At 42.1% G+C, this 17,413-nt stretch overlaps 1 protein-coding gene across 2 annotated transcripts; it reads left to right on the top strand.

Moving 5' to 3' along the window:
- The first annotated feature begins 321 nt into the window (after nt 1-321).
- On the top strand, nt 322-16,903 carry LOC142398247 (uncharacterized). 2 transcript variants are annotated; one of them, XM_075482218.1, is made up of 8 exons: nt 322-614; nt 8,259-8,368; nt 8,464-9,103; nt 11,619-12,207; nt 13,115-13,173; nt 13,272-13,368; nt 13,464-13,582; nt 15,741-16,903. In XM_075482218.1, the coding sequence occupies exons 1-8, from the start codon at nt 432-434 to the stop codon at nt 16,275-16,277; spliced, it is 2,334 nt and encodes a 777-aa protein (XP_075338333.1). In that variant the 5' UTR covers nt 322-431; the 3' UTR covers nt 16,278-16,903. The 2 variants fall into 2 exon arrangements, with proteins under 2 accessions (XP_075338333.1, XP_075338324.1); XM_075482209.1 differs by having other exon boundaries at nt 15,738-16,903.
- Nucleotides 16,904-17,413: the final 510 nt, after the last annotated feature.

Raw genomic sequence — 17,413 nt, 5'->3', positions numbered from 1 at the left:
TATATTTCAAGAAAATGTTTTTATTCTTATGTTGAATTCAACTGAGGTTAAAAAAAAAGAGAGAGAAAGCCTGAGAATTTTATGTTCAAGTTAAGGATATTAAATAAAACAATTTTCATGTAATAACCACTGTGTTGCTCTACTTTTGGAGAATCATCGCACGCGTTGTATGTGTGAGGGGTACTCGTGGTGTGACAAGAAGGCTCAGGGGGTACTCAGGCCAAAAAAGGTTGGGAAACACTGCCATAAAGAGTCTTTGTATGTCTATGCCCTGACGCTTTTACTTTGAAATGTGTAGGCCGGATGTGCGGTGTCATTTGTATTTCCGGCAACAGTAATTCATACGCGGGACTGAGACGCCATTGCATGGGGAAAAAATAACATTTACATCGAAAGCGGTCTTTGTGTGTAACTCGGGTACCGCGTGAGTCATGTACCACCCAGATCAATCCGCACGTGGCACTGCGCCGCCGTTTGGCCCCCCGCCACCCCACATTCCTTCCTTCAGACTTCCCTCAGGGGCCTGTCCCGTGCCTCCTCCGGGACATCCACCCCCAGGACCGTCGGATAACCATTACCTCCACAACAGGCCACCGAGAGGGCACTACATCAGCGTACGTACCCGAGGCTAGTACAGCTAGCTTTTAGCTTAAAAAAAAAAGAAAAAGAAAAGAACAATTTAGCTTTTAGCTGGTTCATTCACGTGACGTAGAAATGATAAGTTAGCTAGCGTAAAGCAAGGAGACAAGCGTTTTTTTTTTTTTTAAATACTGTACACCCATATGTTCCAAAGTCATGCTTGAACTTATTCGTGTCTCCTATTTAAGCCTATAGTTTCCAAGCTTTATGGCTGGTGTACATCTGACCAGGGGCGATTTTAGGATCTGGTCTTTAGGGGTGCCCAGCCCCCAGTGCTCACAGAGGCACATTATTTCTCACTAATTGAGGCGAACTAGTACATTTATAAATTTTGGAGCCGTATTAGTTTTGCTTTGAGTAGTGTTTCCCCTACAACATTCAATTTTGACCTCTTCATTTCAAAAGACTGTGGCTTGACAGGGATAACAGAGCCTGAGACAAATATTGAAGATAACTCAACATTTATTTTTGGAGTAAAGAGTTAAAACAAAAACAAATGCTATAAAATAAATAAAATGGTCACAAAAATAATGCATCCTTGAGCAAAAAAAAAAGTGTTTTTGCATAATATAATATTTTAAAATGTGCTGAGCCAGGGGGTGCCGAGCTATCTCACGGTGGTGCCTTGGCACCACTAAAAATACCCTAGCCCCGGGCCTGCATCTGACGTCACAGACCGGTGTTATGCCGAAAAGTGCATGCCTGCCGACAAATGCATCCCCATTCGCGGGACCAGCAGGGGGTGCATACTTCGGCAGACCTTTGCCGAAAAAAGCATCCCCTGATGGTCCCCTGCTTTAAAGAGAGAATGGAATGATATAACTACATTATCATTTGTTTACCTGGTTGAATTAACAGATGCGAATTTCAATAAGTTCAAAATTGTCTTTAATAGTTTTAGGTTCATTTTTAGATTATTTCAACTGGGCTACACTGAGTAAAGATTGATATCCATAGAAAATGTCTCCAGCCGTCTTTCAGGCTTACTATAAAAGTGTTTGTCACGGCCCTTACTTTGGAATATTTGCACAGTAATATAATAATAGTTGAAAGAGATGCTATAAAATGTGCAATTGTCGGATTATCATAAGTGTACATGTATTATTAATCCAAATGAAAAAATGAGAAAAAAGATGAAGGAATGAAACACCATTGTCAGCTCAATATTATCACTGTAACTTTATTGGACAAATGTAATAATCCACACCTGAAATGCTCCCGCGAGTGAGGATGCACTTCTCGGCATAACACCGGCAGCGTGCTGTATGAACTGCTGAACTCTCAACTGTTCATATACATCATGGGGAAGCTATATGACGGCATACTGACAAGGGCCTGGATAGCTGTGGGAAGCTTTTTATTCTGTTTGTTGGTGCCTTCTCTTAATATTGTGCCAACCATCTCTGGCTTTGGTATCACTTGTTCATGACATTTGCAAACCAAAAATATAAATCCGCTTTCATGTCCATGATCATCTTTGACCAAGCCCTGGCAACAATTATGGCACCACCACTCCTTAACGATGTTTTATTTATTCATTTCTTTTTACAAAAAAACCCAGTGTCCTCTCTCTTTTCTGAGCAGTTGAGCGGTCAGCTCTAAGAAAACTCTTTCTGAGTTTTGTTGAAGCTTTGACATTGCTTGCTTAAAAGTGTCTCCTGGTTGCCACCAACTCCAACTGGGTGTTGTCACCCTCCCCAGACTGGACCAGTGTAATATGGTCCAGGTATGTCCGAGATCAGTGCTCCAAGGCCGCAGTCCTGCAGGTTTTAGATGTTTCCCTGATTCAAAAGAAATGGATCTCTTCCAAAGTGTTAAGTTCTGCACAAGCCTGTCGTGCACCTTTTGCATTCCATCAATATTACCTCATCTGTTTACATTTATGGAATTTTATTTATGACTCATTTGAAATTATTCACATTTGCATTTCAGTGCATCTTAAGATTTATTCATTCCCTGAACCTTTCTAAAATAATGAAAAAAACAAACCAATCATCTAAAACTGGGTTGATTGGTTCCAGACTTTCTGAGGATGCGGTCACTGTAAAAGCCATGACTCCTTTACCCTGCTTGGAATAGTGGGAATCATTTATTTGTTTAACATTTCTCACCCATAACGAAATACAGATGGATGTTCAGATTTGTTTGGAACACAAGCCACCTTACAGCTGTACCGTTCTATCGGAGGTGTGCATGATGGCTGTGCATGTGTGGGCTTCCATCCTCTTACAGTCCAACGATCTGCGCAGCGATAAAGGTTCAGTGCTAATGCTAGGAAGGTTGTTGGTCTCTGTGTGGTAGCCCTGGTCACCTGTCCACAGTGGAATAAAGAACTTGTTGAATAAACATAAGAAAATAAGTTATTTCCATGCAGTTAGACGGCTTTCTCTCAGCACTAACTAGTTGTGTTGTTTCAACCTAATGTACTGAGGTTGGGTTGGATTCAGTTTATTCAAGTTGGTTTAACAACTTTAGGTGCAAATTACAAAAATACATTAAGTAGATTCAAAACAATTTATTTGGACAGAATCAACTATTAGTAACGGGAACACAGCATAACCTATGTGAGTGAGAACGGATAAGACTACACACAGTTTGATCAAACTCATGGCAACAAACGCACTGCCATGCCGTGAAACTCAATCCGACACAGTGCAATTTCTCACTGAAATGGAGCTTTCGACAATAACCTGTTGGGGTCGAGATCATTTTCTGTGTCAGTATTTCAACCCACGTAACGGGCTTTGATGACTAAAAGAACAAGGAGACATCAGTGTTTTTGTTGTTTGACCTGATGCAGATGTTCCTGGAGGATATAATTAAATTATCTTATCCGCATCAAGCAGACTTAATCAACTTTCAAAATATAACTTTCAAAACAACAGCCCTTTCTGCTCATGAATATTGCAGTAGTATAAAATAATAATGCACAGATTGCATTAACGTGGATATTAATACATTATTATAACTCAGGCTTTTAGCCCAATAATCTGCAAAACAAACCAAACTGGCTCCTCCATGTCTTTATGGAGCTTGCTTTGTGCACTGGTGCGCAGTCATGTTAGAACAGGAAGGGGCCATCCCCAAACTGTTTCCACAGATCTGGGAGCATGAAATGGTCCAAAAGCTCTTGGTATGCTGAAGCATTCAGAGTTCCTTTCACTGGAACTAAGGGGCCGAGCCCAGCTCCTGGAGAACAACCCCACACCATAATCCCCCCTCCACCAAACTTTACACTCGGCACAATGCAGTCAGATAAGTACCGTTCCCCTGGCAACCACCAAACCCAGACTCCTCCATCAGATTGCCAGATGAAGCGTGATTGGTGGACAAACAGATGTCCTTCACACTCTTAGGTATTTTATGGATTTCTCAACTGTCGTTCTGCTCCAATAAAATCCTGACTTTATAACCGCAGCCTCATCTGACAAAATCCCCATTCAAATAACTTTAAGACTGTGCGAATTCAGCTGTACTTCCATGTAGCATGATCTCTTACATCAGCAGAATGTCTCTCAGAATGTTTCTTACATAGTCTGCAGCTCTGTTGCGTTGCACATGCCTCTGGAACTAACTCTGTCACGGCTTAATCTACGTATTCTGACTACCCTTATGAAGCGCCAGACAACACAATCACATTTTTCAGTGCAAGTGGATCAGACTTTTGTTCATTTCATTTACCTGCTCTTCATCAACATGGGTAAGTTTGCATAGCACTCCATGCTTCTTTAAAAAAAAAAAAAGGAGTGCTGAGCTCTTCTTCATGTTCTATATGTCCAGGATCTTCAACTAGAAGACTTTTCTTTTTGCAAAAGCTAACAATTATTATTTAAGGTTGATTTATCTCTTGGTTTTGTGTATTTGATTTGAAACCTTAGGCTACGGCTACACGGAAACGTTTTTCACTGTAACCGATACTTTTTCTTATCGTTTGGCACACGGAGCCGGCGTTCCCACTACACCAAAACGATAGTTTGGTAGTTGGTGAACGGGTTCCAGAGTGGGAAGATCTGAGAACGGCGTCGTTTCGTTTCCATTGTTACAGCCAAAACGGATTTGTTTACGTCTGCACAGCCACATGGCCAACGCCAGTGACGTATACACATACGTCAGTGACCAGAACAAAATCCGGAAGAAGACAACACAACAAGGACAGACAGCGATCATCATGGACCCCACAACATTGATAGTAGCACTGCTGCAGACACTGCTAACTACAGCGGCGTTGTTGAAGGAACAACGTGAGCTTCGCGCTGGTAGAAGTAGGGGCGTACACGCATGCGCATTGCTTCTTCTATTGTTCTGGTGTAACCGGTGGGGGTGGCTTACAGCGCACATAGAGGTGTTTCGTGTGTACTGCATCGTTTCCAGCTTTCCTGTGTGGTCGCAATAATTTTCGTACCCGTTTTCAAAAAAACCCTCGTTTCGTTTCCGTGTAGCCGTAGCCTTAGCCAGTCGGGCAGATGGCCACCCTTCCTGTTTCTGGTCTGTTAAAGGGAGATACTTCTTTCCACTGTCACCTTGTGCACGCTCAGGATGGGGAATTTGAAGAAAGAGAAGTTTAGATGCAATCTGTTGGTTTCCTTAGCTAGTCAACTTTTAAAAAAAAATGTGGCTTTGTATCTCTTGGACTGATTTGAGCTTTGATCAATTTGATTGTATTGGACTTTGATTGTATTGAAGTGCCTTGAGATGACATTTAGCGCTATATAGATCAAATAGAATTGACTTGTGAGTGCTTTTCAAATTGTTTTATGTATTTTGCAGGGTAAAATATAAAAGAATGAACTGGACCCTGGAGATGGGTGGAGAAAGGGAAGAACTTGCAGATGCACAGAAGAAAGAACAGATCCGATTTGCAATGATTTCAATCGCATCTTATTTGTGGACGAAATGAAAACAAGTACAAGTATGACAGATACATCACAACCGATCTTATCCCTTCTTGTAAAGTACTTCGGAACATTGTTAGAAGAAATGCTGTAAAATGCTACAAATAGTACACTATTCCTATTTTTATCATTATCACATTATTTTTATTTTATCATATTTATCACATTGTAAGAATCAGATGACTTTTTCAATATACTGCCACATGAAGCTTTTAAATTGAAAGATGTACTTTGTCTATCCAGATGTACTTTATACACTTTATCTATAGATGATAACTGTGTTGATTTTGTAATGGTGAATAAATGGTCAGAAACCGTGACTGATTGAACTATTTGATTGAATGACATGCAGAGAGTGCACATTAGTGTAACTGACATGAAGCATACCCCTTGCCTTGTTTAACTCCTGTACTTACAGTAAATGAAATTAATACAACTCTACCAAATACAGCGGAAAAGGCCAAGTGCCTACTTGACTAAAACTTAGTTTAAACTTAATTTTCCTTGAAATAAAAGGTCAAATTTCTTCATATGTTTTGAAGTATTCCAATGATTTCTGTGAATTCATAGTTTTAGCTGCTGGGACTATGTGACACAAAGAGCAAAGCTTTGAAAAATGTATGTACTCTATTCATTAACCAGCAAAGCTGGCTGAGATGTCTTTATTCTTTCTGTGCCGATGATGAAAGCACATTTCCAGTTTCAAACCGACTGACTTGGAAATAAGATCACGCAAGAAATGAAATGTTTAAAGTCATTATGACCACTGATTTAATTGATGTATTTTGCTTTTTCACATCCATTTAAGAATTTGATATGTTTAATATTGACGGTACCTCTTAATCATAATTTATTTATGGGACATGCTTCAACCAAAAGCAGTGTTTCCCTCGACTTTAAAAAGGCTCAGAAAATGTGTTCCGTCATTCTTCATCTTGTATTTTGTCCTTCTGTAGTCCTTTGTCTGAACACGGGTGTCAAGCAACATAGCAACAGCACAACAAAAAGGAACGCCAGTCAGAATATTTACAGTTCCATTACTTATTCTCAGAGAATTTTCGTCCACCAAATGTGGAAAATGAGTGAGGGAAAAAAAAAAAGAAGATTTTTACCGCCCTTCAGTACAAAAATGGAACTTTCTCTCCTGCAAACTAATACACTTCTAAGATGTGCAGCAGAGCGTTTTCTTTACTTTAACAGTTCAAAGCTGTTGGTAACACACTGAGTTCAGCCTGTTGAAATGACTGCATGCCAACCACACGGCATACCGAACATCCACCACAACTGCAATGTCCACTTTTTTCTTGATTTTTCATGATTCAGTGTTTATGTACTTTATATACTGTAAATGCTTAATTCAAAACAAGAGTATCAAGCCTGGATGTCAAACAGCAGAGCTTGGATGCTGGACCCCAGATCTCAGATCACTCAGACTTGGTATGTCACTGAGAGAGGAGGTGATTTGAAATTGTTACTCGTTTAACAGCACAAGTTTGCCAACACTGTATATACACTAATATCTATGTCGTGGTATGAGTTGCGTCTCAGTTCAGAAGGTGTAGCGATGGGTTCTGTAAAGAAAGGGTTCTCACACAGTGCAGCCTGTACATCTGTAGGTGTGTGGTAATGTGCCATCTGTCTTATCTTTAAAAAGATCAAAGATCCTACTGTAATCAAATGTCCGGACTTATTTTTAGTTTGAAAAGTTCTTACCTTGAAACTGAATAATTGACCACAAATGCTTTGAAACTTTGAACAGAGTTAGTTCAGTTCTGAGCAGCTTTAAAGTGAATATCTGCTCTGAGCTCCTTTCTCCTCCAACACAGCCTGAACCCTCTCAGACGAGCTTTCTGTCCTTTCTTTAAGGAGTCTTAAGGAATAGTTTCTCCAGGCTTCTTGAAATGAGGTCTTTATTACAGGCTGCTAGTGACAATGTGCCAAAACATACAATTTAAAATAGATTGCGAATGTTGTTTGTTGTATGTTGATACAACACTGGTCAATCCTTTGAGTTTATTCCCTATATGTCAGTGTTAAGTGTCTTGACTAAACAAAATAGATAAGTCATTCTTCTGAAAATGGTCAAGTCAGTCAAGTCTTTTATTGTCAGATACACAGAACAACAGAGTCGGACTGGGCACTGAAATTCTTAGGACAGGACACCGTACAGCAGCTACCATAACATGCCGTAACATGTCATGTCATAAGTACTCTACCAAAAATATTTACAGACAGTAACAATAGATAGATAGGCAATGTGGATACTACAATATACAATATACATTTTAACGCTAATTACAAGAGCTGTACTGAACATATAATACACACAATAGCCTATGCTAATCTAAGACCTATACTAACCTATAACATAAGGAAAAATAAAAAATACAGGTACAAGGACCTGACTGAAAATGATCTAAAGAGCAGCAAATCTCAAAAGAAAAACCGTCATTAACTAGTACTCAAGACTCTTTACAAGATTCCAAGAAAATCTGGCTGCTTGGAATGAAATGCATAGAACTGAGGGCTGGATCATCACTGGCATAGCAGGTCTTTATTCTGTGTTACTGGTCAGGAAAACAAGTTGACATCCTGACTTGGTCGCGTTCGCTTACAAAGAAGAAAAAGTCTTTAGCCACTTCTCCTGGTATACATTTTTGCCCTAACTGATGATTAATGCAGTTCTGTCATGTACAGCACTATAACATGAATTCTGAATACTCTCAGCCCCACTGTAGCAACTTCTCCATTGACCGTAGTACAGTGATTGCTTTGGGAGGAAGCCAGCAGATTGTCCCTCCTGCAGAAACTCCACATCATCATCATCCAGACAGCAGGTACCATATACGGTCATTTATATTCATCAGAGCTCAAGCACTTATGTACTTGTTGTTTTTGCCAGTGTATGATATACATGCCTATTTACTTCTAGTGACCGAGCTGGTGAGGAATTTCTGAGATGCATCGCAGCCAACAAACCTCTCCCGAACTATCTCAAAGGGAACATGGCATACAACCTGGCTGACGCATTTAAATCTGCCAATGTCTTGAAAGAAGCTGTCAAATCAGACCCTCAGTTCCAGAAGCATGTGGCCAGGAGCAAGAGTCGTAGTCGATCCCGAAGCCGTGGCAAAAGCCGTGGCAGAAGCCGTGGCAGAAGCCGTGGCAAATCTCGAGCTAAAAGCCGACCGCGCAGCAAAAGCCAAGCGCGCAGCAAAAGCCAAGCACGCAGCAAAAGCCAAGCACGCAGCCGAAGCAGGGGAAGGAGCAAAAGTCATGTTCGTGGCAAGAATCGTGGCAGAAGCAAAAACCGGACACGCAGCAGGAGCCGCAGCCGCAGCAAGAAGAGTCGCATGCGAAGCAAGAGCCGAGTCAGAAGGTCGAAGTCGCGAAGTAGCAGTCGTGAAAAGAGCCACGGCAAAGACCGGAGGAGGAAGAGGAGTCCTGGCCGCTGTGGCAGCAGCAACGATCTAACAGGCAACAGTCTGTTGGAAGGACTGAAACTGGTCATGAACAGCAAAGACTTGGAAGACAGGTTACCTTCTCTCAAGGAAGCCATCCTCACTATTCAGGTAGAGCTAATCTTTTATGTCACATATCTCGAATCTGTTGCTTATGAGTATAATATTTTCATCAAAAATCAGACTGGTGTTGGGAGTCATTTTCATCATTTTGCTTCTCTAGGCAAAATAATCTGCTGTAATTGGGCTGGATATTTTCATCTTTAAGAGTTTTTACAAAACTTTCAGAATTACACACATTTCTCACAGGTATTTGTCACCTGATTGCATATTTTTGGACAGCATTTGGAGATCTATTAAAAGCAAATTCAGCTCTTTCATCAACTCCTTTAACCTTTTTATATCCTTAATTTTTCACGAAATAAAAGGCAACAGGCCACGCCTGCTCATGAAGCCATTTACCAGCCAGTTTTCCTGTTAGTTAGGGAAAAAGAATTCTTCCAATTCTTTTTCATTTTGTGAAAATGGAGGCATAACTTAAAATGGATTCAATTCCCTGAACGATCAAAGTAGTATCTTTCTTTGATCCCCTGACTTAAAGCCAAAAGACGGCCATGTCACAGCCATCGTAGAGGAGTATAAAGGCTGTCTGGATACTTATGGACCTTACTTTTTCTGTTCCGCACTGCTGATGGTGAGCATACATTTATGCGAGATGTATCTAATGATTTTAGATACACAAATCCCCCCAAAATTATTTTGAGTTACTTTGTTGACCAAATCTAGAAAAAAATTGAGCACATCTGGAATTTGATACAACACACTCAAATATTTTTTGTGAAATATTAAAGTAACATTGGGCCTCATGCAAGAACATTTTCGTATGTTTATTCTAAATTTCTCTTACTTTTTTCGTACAAAGGTCTCGTACAAACACGCCACGTCAGATTCAACAAACGCTCTTAACTTCGGAAAAAGTGTGTAAACGACCTGCGTAAATGATGAATGCCACCCGTGCGTATTTAAGTGCACGTGCACGAGGATAGTAGATTTGCATACTCCACGCCCAAAATAATACCATATAAGGCTGTGCTTCCTCGCTCCTGTGGCAGGAAGTGTTGAGTGTTGAGTCATGAGAATGGCATCAAGGTGCAAAAAGAACAACTTTAGGGGCTCTGAGACTGAAGTTCTGCTTTCAGATATCCAAAAAGGAAATTCTGTCATTTTTAGCAGAGTCAGCAGTGGAATTACGGCACCTGCTAAAGCCAAGAAATGGGAAACAAGTGGGAGTGCTGTTAATTCCGTGTCACCTGTAGTTCGTAATGTCACCGAAATAAATAAAAAAGAAAGAAATGGTTCATTAATATGAAAATGGCTTAAAAAAAAACGTCTCGCCATGGCCAGGCGCTCGATGACTGCAACTAAAGCCGTGCAATCAGTTGTTGCCTCATCATGATGGCTCTTTGATGGGGCGGTCCATGAGGGGGGTCTTCTGGCACCACACCTTCTGGTCTGCCTGGGCAGGTTCAGGTGGAGACCCTCGTTCATGCAAATCTGGCATGTCTTCTCTGGGCTATAGAGCAGTTTGCCCCCCCGCTGTATGGAGACACACCCACCTGGCCTTCAGCTCAGTGCGCTCCACAACAGCACGGGTGCTTTGATGCGTATATGTGTCTAGTGCTCCAATTATGTTTGGCAGTCCAGCCAAGATATGAAAGTCCCTCTTAATTTGTATTTGTTGGACAGCGGTGTATGGGAATCTGATGTACCATGGGTGATAAACTGATGAGAGCTTTGATGACCAAGGGGAGCGCACGACTCACAGAGGACTGGGACACCCCCGATCTGTCTCCAATCTCCCTCTGAAAGGTTCCCGTGGCCAAAAATCCAAGGGTGGTGAGGACCTGGACGTGTGGTGGAATTGGGTTTGATCGACGTGTTTTTCTCTGGAGTTGTGGCTCTAGCAAGCTGCATATTTGCAGCAGCACAGTCCTTTGCAATCTGAATTGCGATGTCACCCCATTCGTCTGTCTCCGCAGGACATCTACACGGTCTCGGAACGCACGCTCTCTTTCAAGAGCATGACGTGCTAAGGCATCCAAAAGTAGCAAGTCAGCCGCTGGTTACGCTTCCCATTGACCTTGTTATATAAAATTAACCTTCAATTAGTGCATAATTTAAGTCAAACAGAATAATGTCAGCATCATTGTGGGGTATAATGGGATGGGAACAGGACTCTGGAACAGGATGGGAACAGGACTCTGGAACAGGATGGGAACAGGACTCTGGAACAGGATGAGAACAGGACTCTGGAACAGGATGGGAACAGGACTCTGGAACAGGATGGGAACAGGACTCTGGAGCAGGATGAGAACAGGACTCTGGAACAGCTTTCACTGAGTGTTGATGCTTAGGATCCTGGATCTGGTTCTGTTTTCTCTCTAATCCTGGAAAAGAGGTTTTGAATTAGTTGCTTCTTGAATACTATAAACAAGCACTAGTTAAGTGCTTCAAGATGCTGGGTTTCAAGAATGACTTGCAAATGCTGATCTATGCAAACTCGAGTAATACTGTAACATTAACATAACATACTATGCATGTAATAACTGTGAGTTCTTCTCCACAGGCCTCGGATGAAAGCAAACGAGTGCAGTGTGTGGCTGATGAGCCCAGCTGTCAGCAACATGACAGTCAGGACACTTCAGCGTCAGTGGAAAATGACAGCATGCTGCTTCCCCATGAAAGAGTGGGCAGTGACTTCTCTTGGCTCCAAGAGAAGAGTGTGGAGGACATCTCAGCCCAGAAAGCCAATGAGCTGGAGGATGAAGAGTCATTCCTGTATGGCACTGAAGCCTCTCCCCAGACTGGAGAAAATGCCACAGTGCAGGACATGGATAGTTCTCATGTTGGCAGTCACCAGAACATGTCCCTGTTCAGTAGTCTCCGAAATCTTCTCGATCCCAAACAAACCCTTCAGGTGGCTTCATCGGCCTTTGTCTCCTCCGGCTTGGGTGGCACGGAGTGTGAGAAAGTTGAGAACATATTGAATAGCCTTGGTACATCATCAGATGTTTGTAAGGTTAAGGTGAAGACACAAGGTCCAAAGGAGGGCAACAAGCTGCCTCCTGGCCTCCTCAGTTCAGACACAGCAGTATCAACACTGAATAACCCCAATGTTCGCAAGGCTCTGGAGTCCCTGCAGTCTCTCATCAAAGGTAACAACTGCTTCTTTTCCCATAGAATATCTCTAACCATGCCTTCAAACTTTTGTTTTATAGGTTATGATAAATGTGATTTTTATTTTCAAATCTTTTCATAGCTATTGTATTTTAAGATCAATAAACCAAACCAAAGCTTTCTTAAAAAGACGATGCTTACGCCGTTGAGCTTAACATTTGAAGTAGAAGATTGTCAAAAAATCCGATTTAAAAAAAGACTAAAACTAATCTGATCTGGCTGACATCTTTGATTATATAAGACCAACTGTAGTTTATTTCGTATTATTCCAACCTACACTAATCTGCTATAAATAACAGGTTTGTCAGGGAGTAGGTCATTATGTCTCAGAAAATAGTTCCTCTGATGAAATACACTTTTTGTTCACTGGAAACCACAGAGACGAGCACCTGTGATGGATGACTGAACCCTTCTCTTTTCAATGAAAGGTTGCGTTTTATTATAGTGTGTGTGAATGTTCTTTGACATGGTTCCTGCAAACAAGAACAAGAACTCAAAGTATGGAAAGAGGGATTAACAAGCCATTGCTTTCAACTTGTGTCCTGAAATGTCTTCAATCCACCTCCTACAGGAGGGCAACAGTCTGCTGATTAGTCACTATGGTTCATGTCTAGATATAAAAAAAAACCCAGATCCTTACATAGTTTATTTTGCTCTGTATTGTACTTGCTTAATAGCTTACTTTTAAGATTAAATGACAATGATGTCTGATTTTGGATTCTAAAGGAAAGCATTTAGTGACAGCTGAAGGTGTGCGCAGTTGTAAACTGATACCATCTGGTCTTATGATTTCATTTCTTCATTTTACAGTTTAGTGATGTAAATGGAACATGTACAGTTCTAAATATATATACATGAATATGACTTTGGTCTTTTGTTCTTAAGCAACGAAGGAGAAACGGACAAAAAGTGATGAACCATCTCAGACATCTGATAAAGTGAAGGTAAGAGACTCCCAGCTAACATCTGTCACAAACTACAATATGAATGAAAGGCTCCACATTTTCGTATTGTTTTCCAAACGCTGACTTGTGTTCCGCAGGAAGGTGACAGTGAGGAAAGGAAAAGAGAAAAACAAGCCAAAATAAGTCAAATGGGGACATTGGCAAAAGAGTTGGAGGAGTTGTTTAAACAGGATGGTAACATGCTGTTCTTTTGCACGCTTTCCCTTTTATTGTTCCCCACTTTCTATAATACTCCTCATGTTGACGGTGTTTTTCTTCTCCACTTGCAGGACTGAGTTTTCTGTCTCCAGTGATTGGGTTTTACTGTCAGAAATGTGAGGAGTTCATTGGAGATCTGAATTCAGCTGAAAAGCATGCTGCTGTCCACCACCACATTCACTCCAGCAGTGTAAGTGTCCACTCCTTTCTTCATGGAAAGAGGAAATGGACAGCACTTACAAGCCATGGATGCATCACTGTTGCTTAGGAATCCAGTATCTTCATAGTCTCTGAAAATATAGCCTTGATTAATACAATTCTTTATGATATTGTGACATTTCTGTTAAGTTCAATAAACTGTAGGCAGCATAGGACTTAGCCATAAAACGGTCTCAATTATCACAGAACAACATGTGTCAGCACTGAATCTGACCCTTTCTGATCAACATCTGTGCTGACTTTTATTCAGCCCTTAAGGCCTCAGTATGCTTCTCCGTCAGCTCTCCGTCCTTTCGAAGTTCTCCGTCGGGCTGTCAGATACGCAAGGCAGTTCCCCTCCCGATCAGCAGGCGTCGCTAACGACCCAATCTGGCGACGTCTATGGTGAAAGTGGTTGATTGGTTGTTCCCCTTCCGGCTCCGTTCCACTCCTCACAGAGAACGATGGCGACCGAGAGAGAAAGACTGCTGTTGGAGTTGGAGCTTGTTGATGTTGAAATGCAAAGAATTTTGACCAAATGTTGACCGGCACACAGTAAACTCTTTCAAAAATGGCGGTGTTGTTGTTCTGAGAGGAAGGAGCTAAACCGGAAAAGTAATTCTGGAAATGATGTTGTTAGCCGACCAATCACAACCCTTGCGGTCTCCGTCTCCTCGACGGATAGATAGAAATGTTGGCCGACGCATGCAAGCGACGGAGAGCGTCTCCGGGAGGGTCTCTGTTGACAGAGAGGGCTCTCCATAGGCCAGAAATCAGCCCTTATGCCTTCACACACAAAGTCCATATTTTTCATCCAATGTTGTGGCGTATTGCGTTTTTTTTTTTCATGGCTGGTCCCACATTAATTGGATGTCCTTTTTATGTGAGGTTCCATTATTGCCAGCAGGGTATAAAACTGCAAGCGGTTGGGACTCGGCAGCTTTTACCCCCTCTGGTGAAACTCCCATCAGATCAGACGTCAGATCAGAAGGACCAAACAAACATTTTTTTTATGTTGATGTGAGGAGCACACAGTCCTCCTCGGTTTGCCTCATATAGCAAACACCTACGACAGATATATTCATCAAACGTATTGAGCATCAGGCTTTCAGGCTGTTCAAGACGAGTGGGCGGGGCTTCTTTTTTGAGTTGACTCACTGATTAAACCCAGTCACTCTCATTATTCTTATGATTAACCTAATTTGACTGAATTAGAGCTTACAATCATTACAAATGTTTTCCTGTTGCGATATTATATTTGTACTACTTTGCCCATTTCCACTAACCTACCTGAGTCATGGCATCAGATCAGGCATCAGATCGGGCATCAGATCAGGCATGAGATCATGCATCAGATCGGGCATCAGATCAGGCATCAGATCTGGCATCAGATCAGACATCAGATCGGGCATCAGATCAGGCATCAGATCGGGCATCAGATCATGCATCAGATCGGGCATCAGATCAGGCATCAGATCGGGCATCAGATCATGCATCAGATCGGGCATCAGATCAGGCATCAGATCTGGCATCAGATCAGACATCAGATCAGATCAGGCATCAGATCAGATCCGGCATCAGATCAGATCAGGCATCAGAACAGATCAGGCATCAGGCATCAGATCAGACATCAGGCATCAGATCAGGCATCAGATCAGGCATCAGGCATCAGATCAGACATCAGATCAGATCAGGCATCACATTAGATCAGGCATCAGATCAGGCATCACATCAGATCAGGCATCACATCAGATCAGGCATCACATCAGATCAGGCATCACATCAGATCAGGCATCACATCAGATCGGGCATGCTTGTGCCAGGAGACACTTGTTAACTGTTCTGGACTGTGTTACAAACTGCAGATGAGATCGATGGAGGTTGCTCTATGAATCTTTCTGTGGCACCTTCTGCTTTCAGGATTTCTAGCCTAGTTTTAATGTCTTGCATGAAATCTACTGAGCACAAAGACTCTCAGATTGGTTCTAGTCAATGAATTTTCTCCAGCTAGTCTCAGGACAAACTTTAGATTTGAGCCTGATTGCTGACAAGGCCAGTGAAAAGCAAAAGCTGTGGTTTCCTTAAACTTACTGTAGAGCTGCTGCTTTCTTTTTTTTTCACCCTGAATTTTTTTCCTCTGTTTTTAGCAGAGAGAGCAGTTGGACAAGCATGGAAAAGACGGCAAAGGACACTCACACCATCACAGCACTGCCAGCAGCCAACAATCCCACTCCTCTGAGAGAAGGGAGCACAGGGAGCACAGTCACCACGGTAATGCAGGTGACCGCAGGAATAACAGGGACCTCCAACGGAACAGGAAGGATGCTCAGCATGCAGACAACCTCAAAAGCCACAGGACTGGGCAGGAAAACAGCTATTTGAAAGAGGAAATGAAAAAAGAAATGATGCTTATAACCGTGTCCCGTGGACTGACGCCTCCACCTCCGAACATCCGAGTCAAGGAGGAGGGGAGCAAAGAGCCGGCTGGCACCGGCCGCGGCACATTCAGAGCTGGAGACGCAGACGGCAAAGAGAAATCTTCTAAGAGCAGCAGAGGTGCAGACAAAAGAGAAAAAAGTGTGAGCAGTGGCAGCAGTGATGGGGACAAATCACCGAAAACCAAACAGCCAAAAAAGAAAAAGAAGAAAAAGGAGAAGAAGAAGAAGAAGAAGGAAGACAAGTCTTAAATTTTGTATAATACTTGTCCTTCTCCCCAGGAAGATGATGTCACATTGTTGCTGCCCAAGATTCTAAACTTTTGGATCTTTAAAACCTTATCTTTTAGCTTTAGAAAGCCACGTTGTTTCTTTTCTCTTCCAAGTTTGTTCTTTCTGATGCTGTGTTCATTACAGAGAGGCAGGCGGGCCCCAGAGGGTCGGGAGGTTTAAGGGGACGGTCTGCCATGTTGGGAAGGACAAGTGTTTGCTCCCAAGTGCCAAAGAGTAGATTAGAACAGGTTTCCTCTGACCCGGACAGATTCTACATTTTCCCAAGCGGAACACCTGGAGACGCCTGGAGACTTTCACACAGCAGCATGCTGAGGTCTGGCAGGAAAGCCATCTTCCTTTCATCTCGGGAGTAAATGTTTGAGAAGAGAAGCTTTGAGTTTGCTTTTTTCTTCGTCTTTGCTACATTTCCATTTGCATTTTATTTTATTTTTTTACCAATGAGCAGCAGCATAGTGGTGATAGAAATGTGATGTGTATTTAAATGTTCATCATGTGAAACACAGGATGGCTGGTGTCTACCTTATGGTTGATAAAAGGAAGACATGGAAACATTTCCATTTCAATAAAATGTTTTTTTAAAAGTCCGATGTTCTGATTCTTCATCTCTTTAGCCCGTCTCTCACAGAACCTCTCCCAGGTCACCGCTCTACAACATGTCAAGACTCCAGTCCTTGTTTGGAAGTGGCTCTTTGCTATTACTGCTTAAATGTCAGCATCTCCAGCTGTTCTGAAGTTAATGTACGGGGTGTAGATTAAGCAGCTTTTTGGAGTAAGTGTTTTTCTGTTGACATTAACAGGTTGTTATTAAAGCCAGTATGTGCGATGAAGCCTTTTTCTCTGCAGACACTTTGACTTGCCACGGCAGACAAGCAGGTGTAGTAATACCATGAGTTTTCCAGCTCATGTACACAAGCAGATTGCTCTTACTGCGTTTTTTTTTTTTTTTTTTCAATTGCAACCTCAGGCTATTCGGTGCAAGTTCTTGCTACCAATTTGTGGACACATACAGGTGATCAGGGACATATGAAGATGCTTTAAGTACGGTCAGCAGTGCTGCATGTCTGCTGCGCAGCGCCCAGAGGAACCATCACTGT

This window comes from Odontesthes bonariensis, chromosome 2 (assembly GCF_027942865.1).
Source record: "Odontesthes bonariensis isolate fOdoBon6 chromosome 2, fOdoBon6.hap1, whole genome shotgun sequence".
Taxonomy (NCBI): Eukaryota; Metazoa; Chordata; class Actinopteri; order Atheriniformes; family Atherinopsidae; genus Odontesthes; species Odontesthes bonariensis.
Note: the sequence above shows the minus strand (reverse complement) of the source record. Positions and strands in the feature narration are given on the sequence as shown.

Coding starts and splice junctions, on each gene's coding strand:
- LOC142398247 (XM_075482209.1), top strand. CDS start 432: ATGTACCACCCAGATCAATCCGCACGTGGCACTGCGCCGCCGTTTGGC. Junction 615..8,258: donor CGAGAGGGCACTACATCAGC/GTACGTACCCGA, acceptor GAATACTCTCAG/CCCCACTGTAGCAACTTCTC. Junction 9,104..11,618: donor AAGCCATCCTCACTATTCAG/GTAGAGCTAATC, acceptor TCTTCTCCACAG/GCCTCGGATGAAAGCAAACG.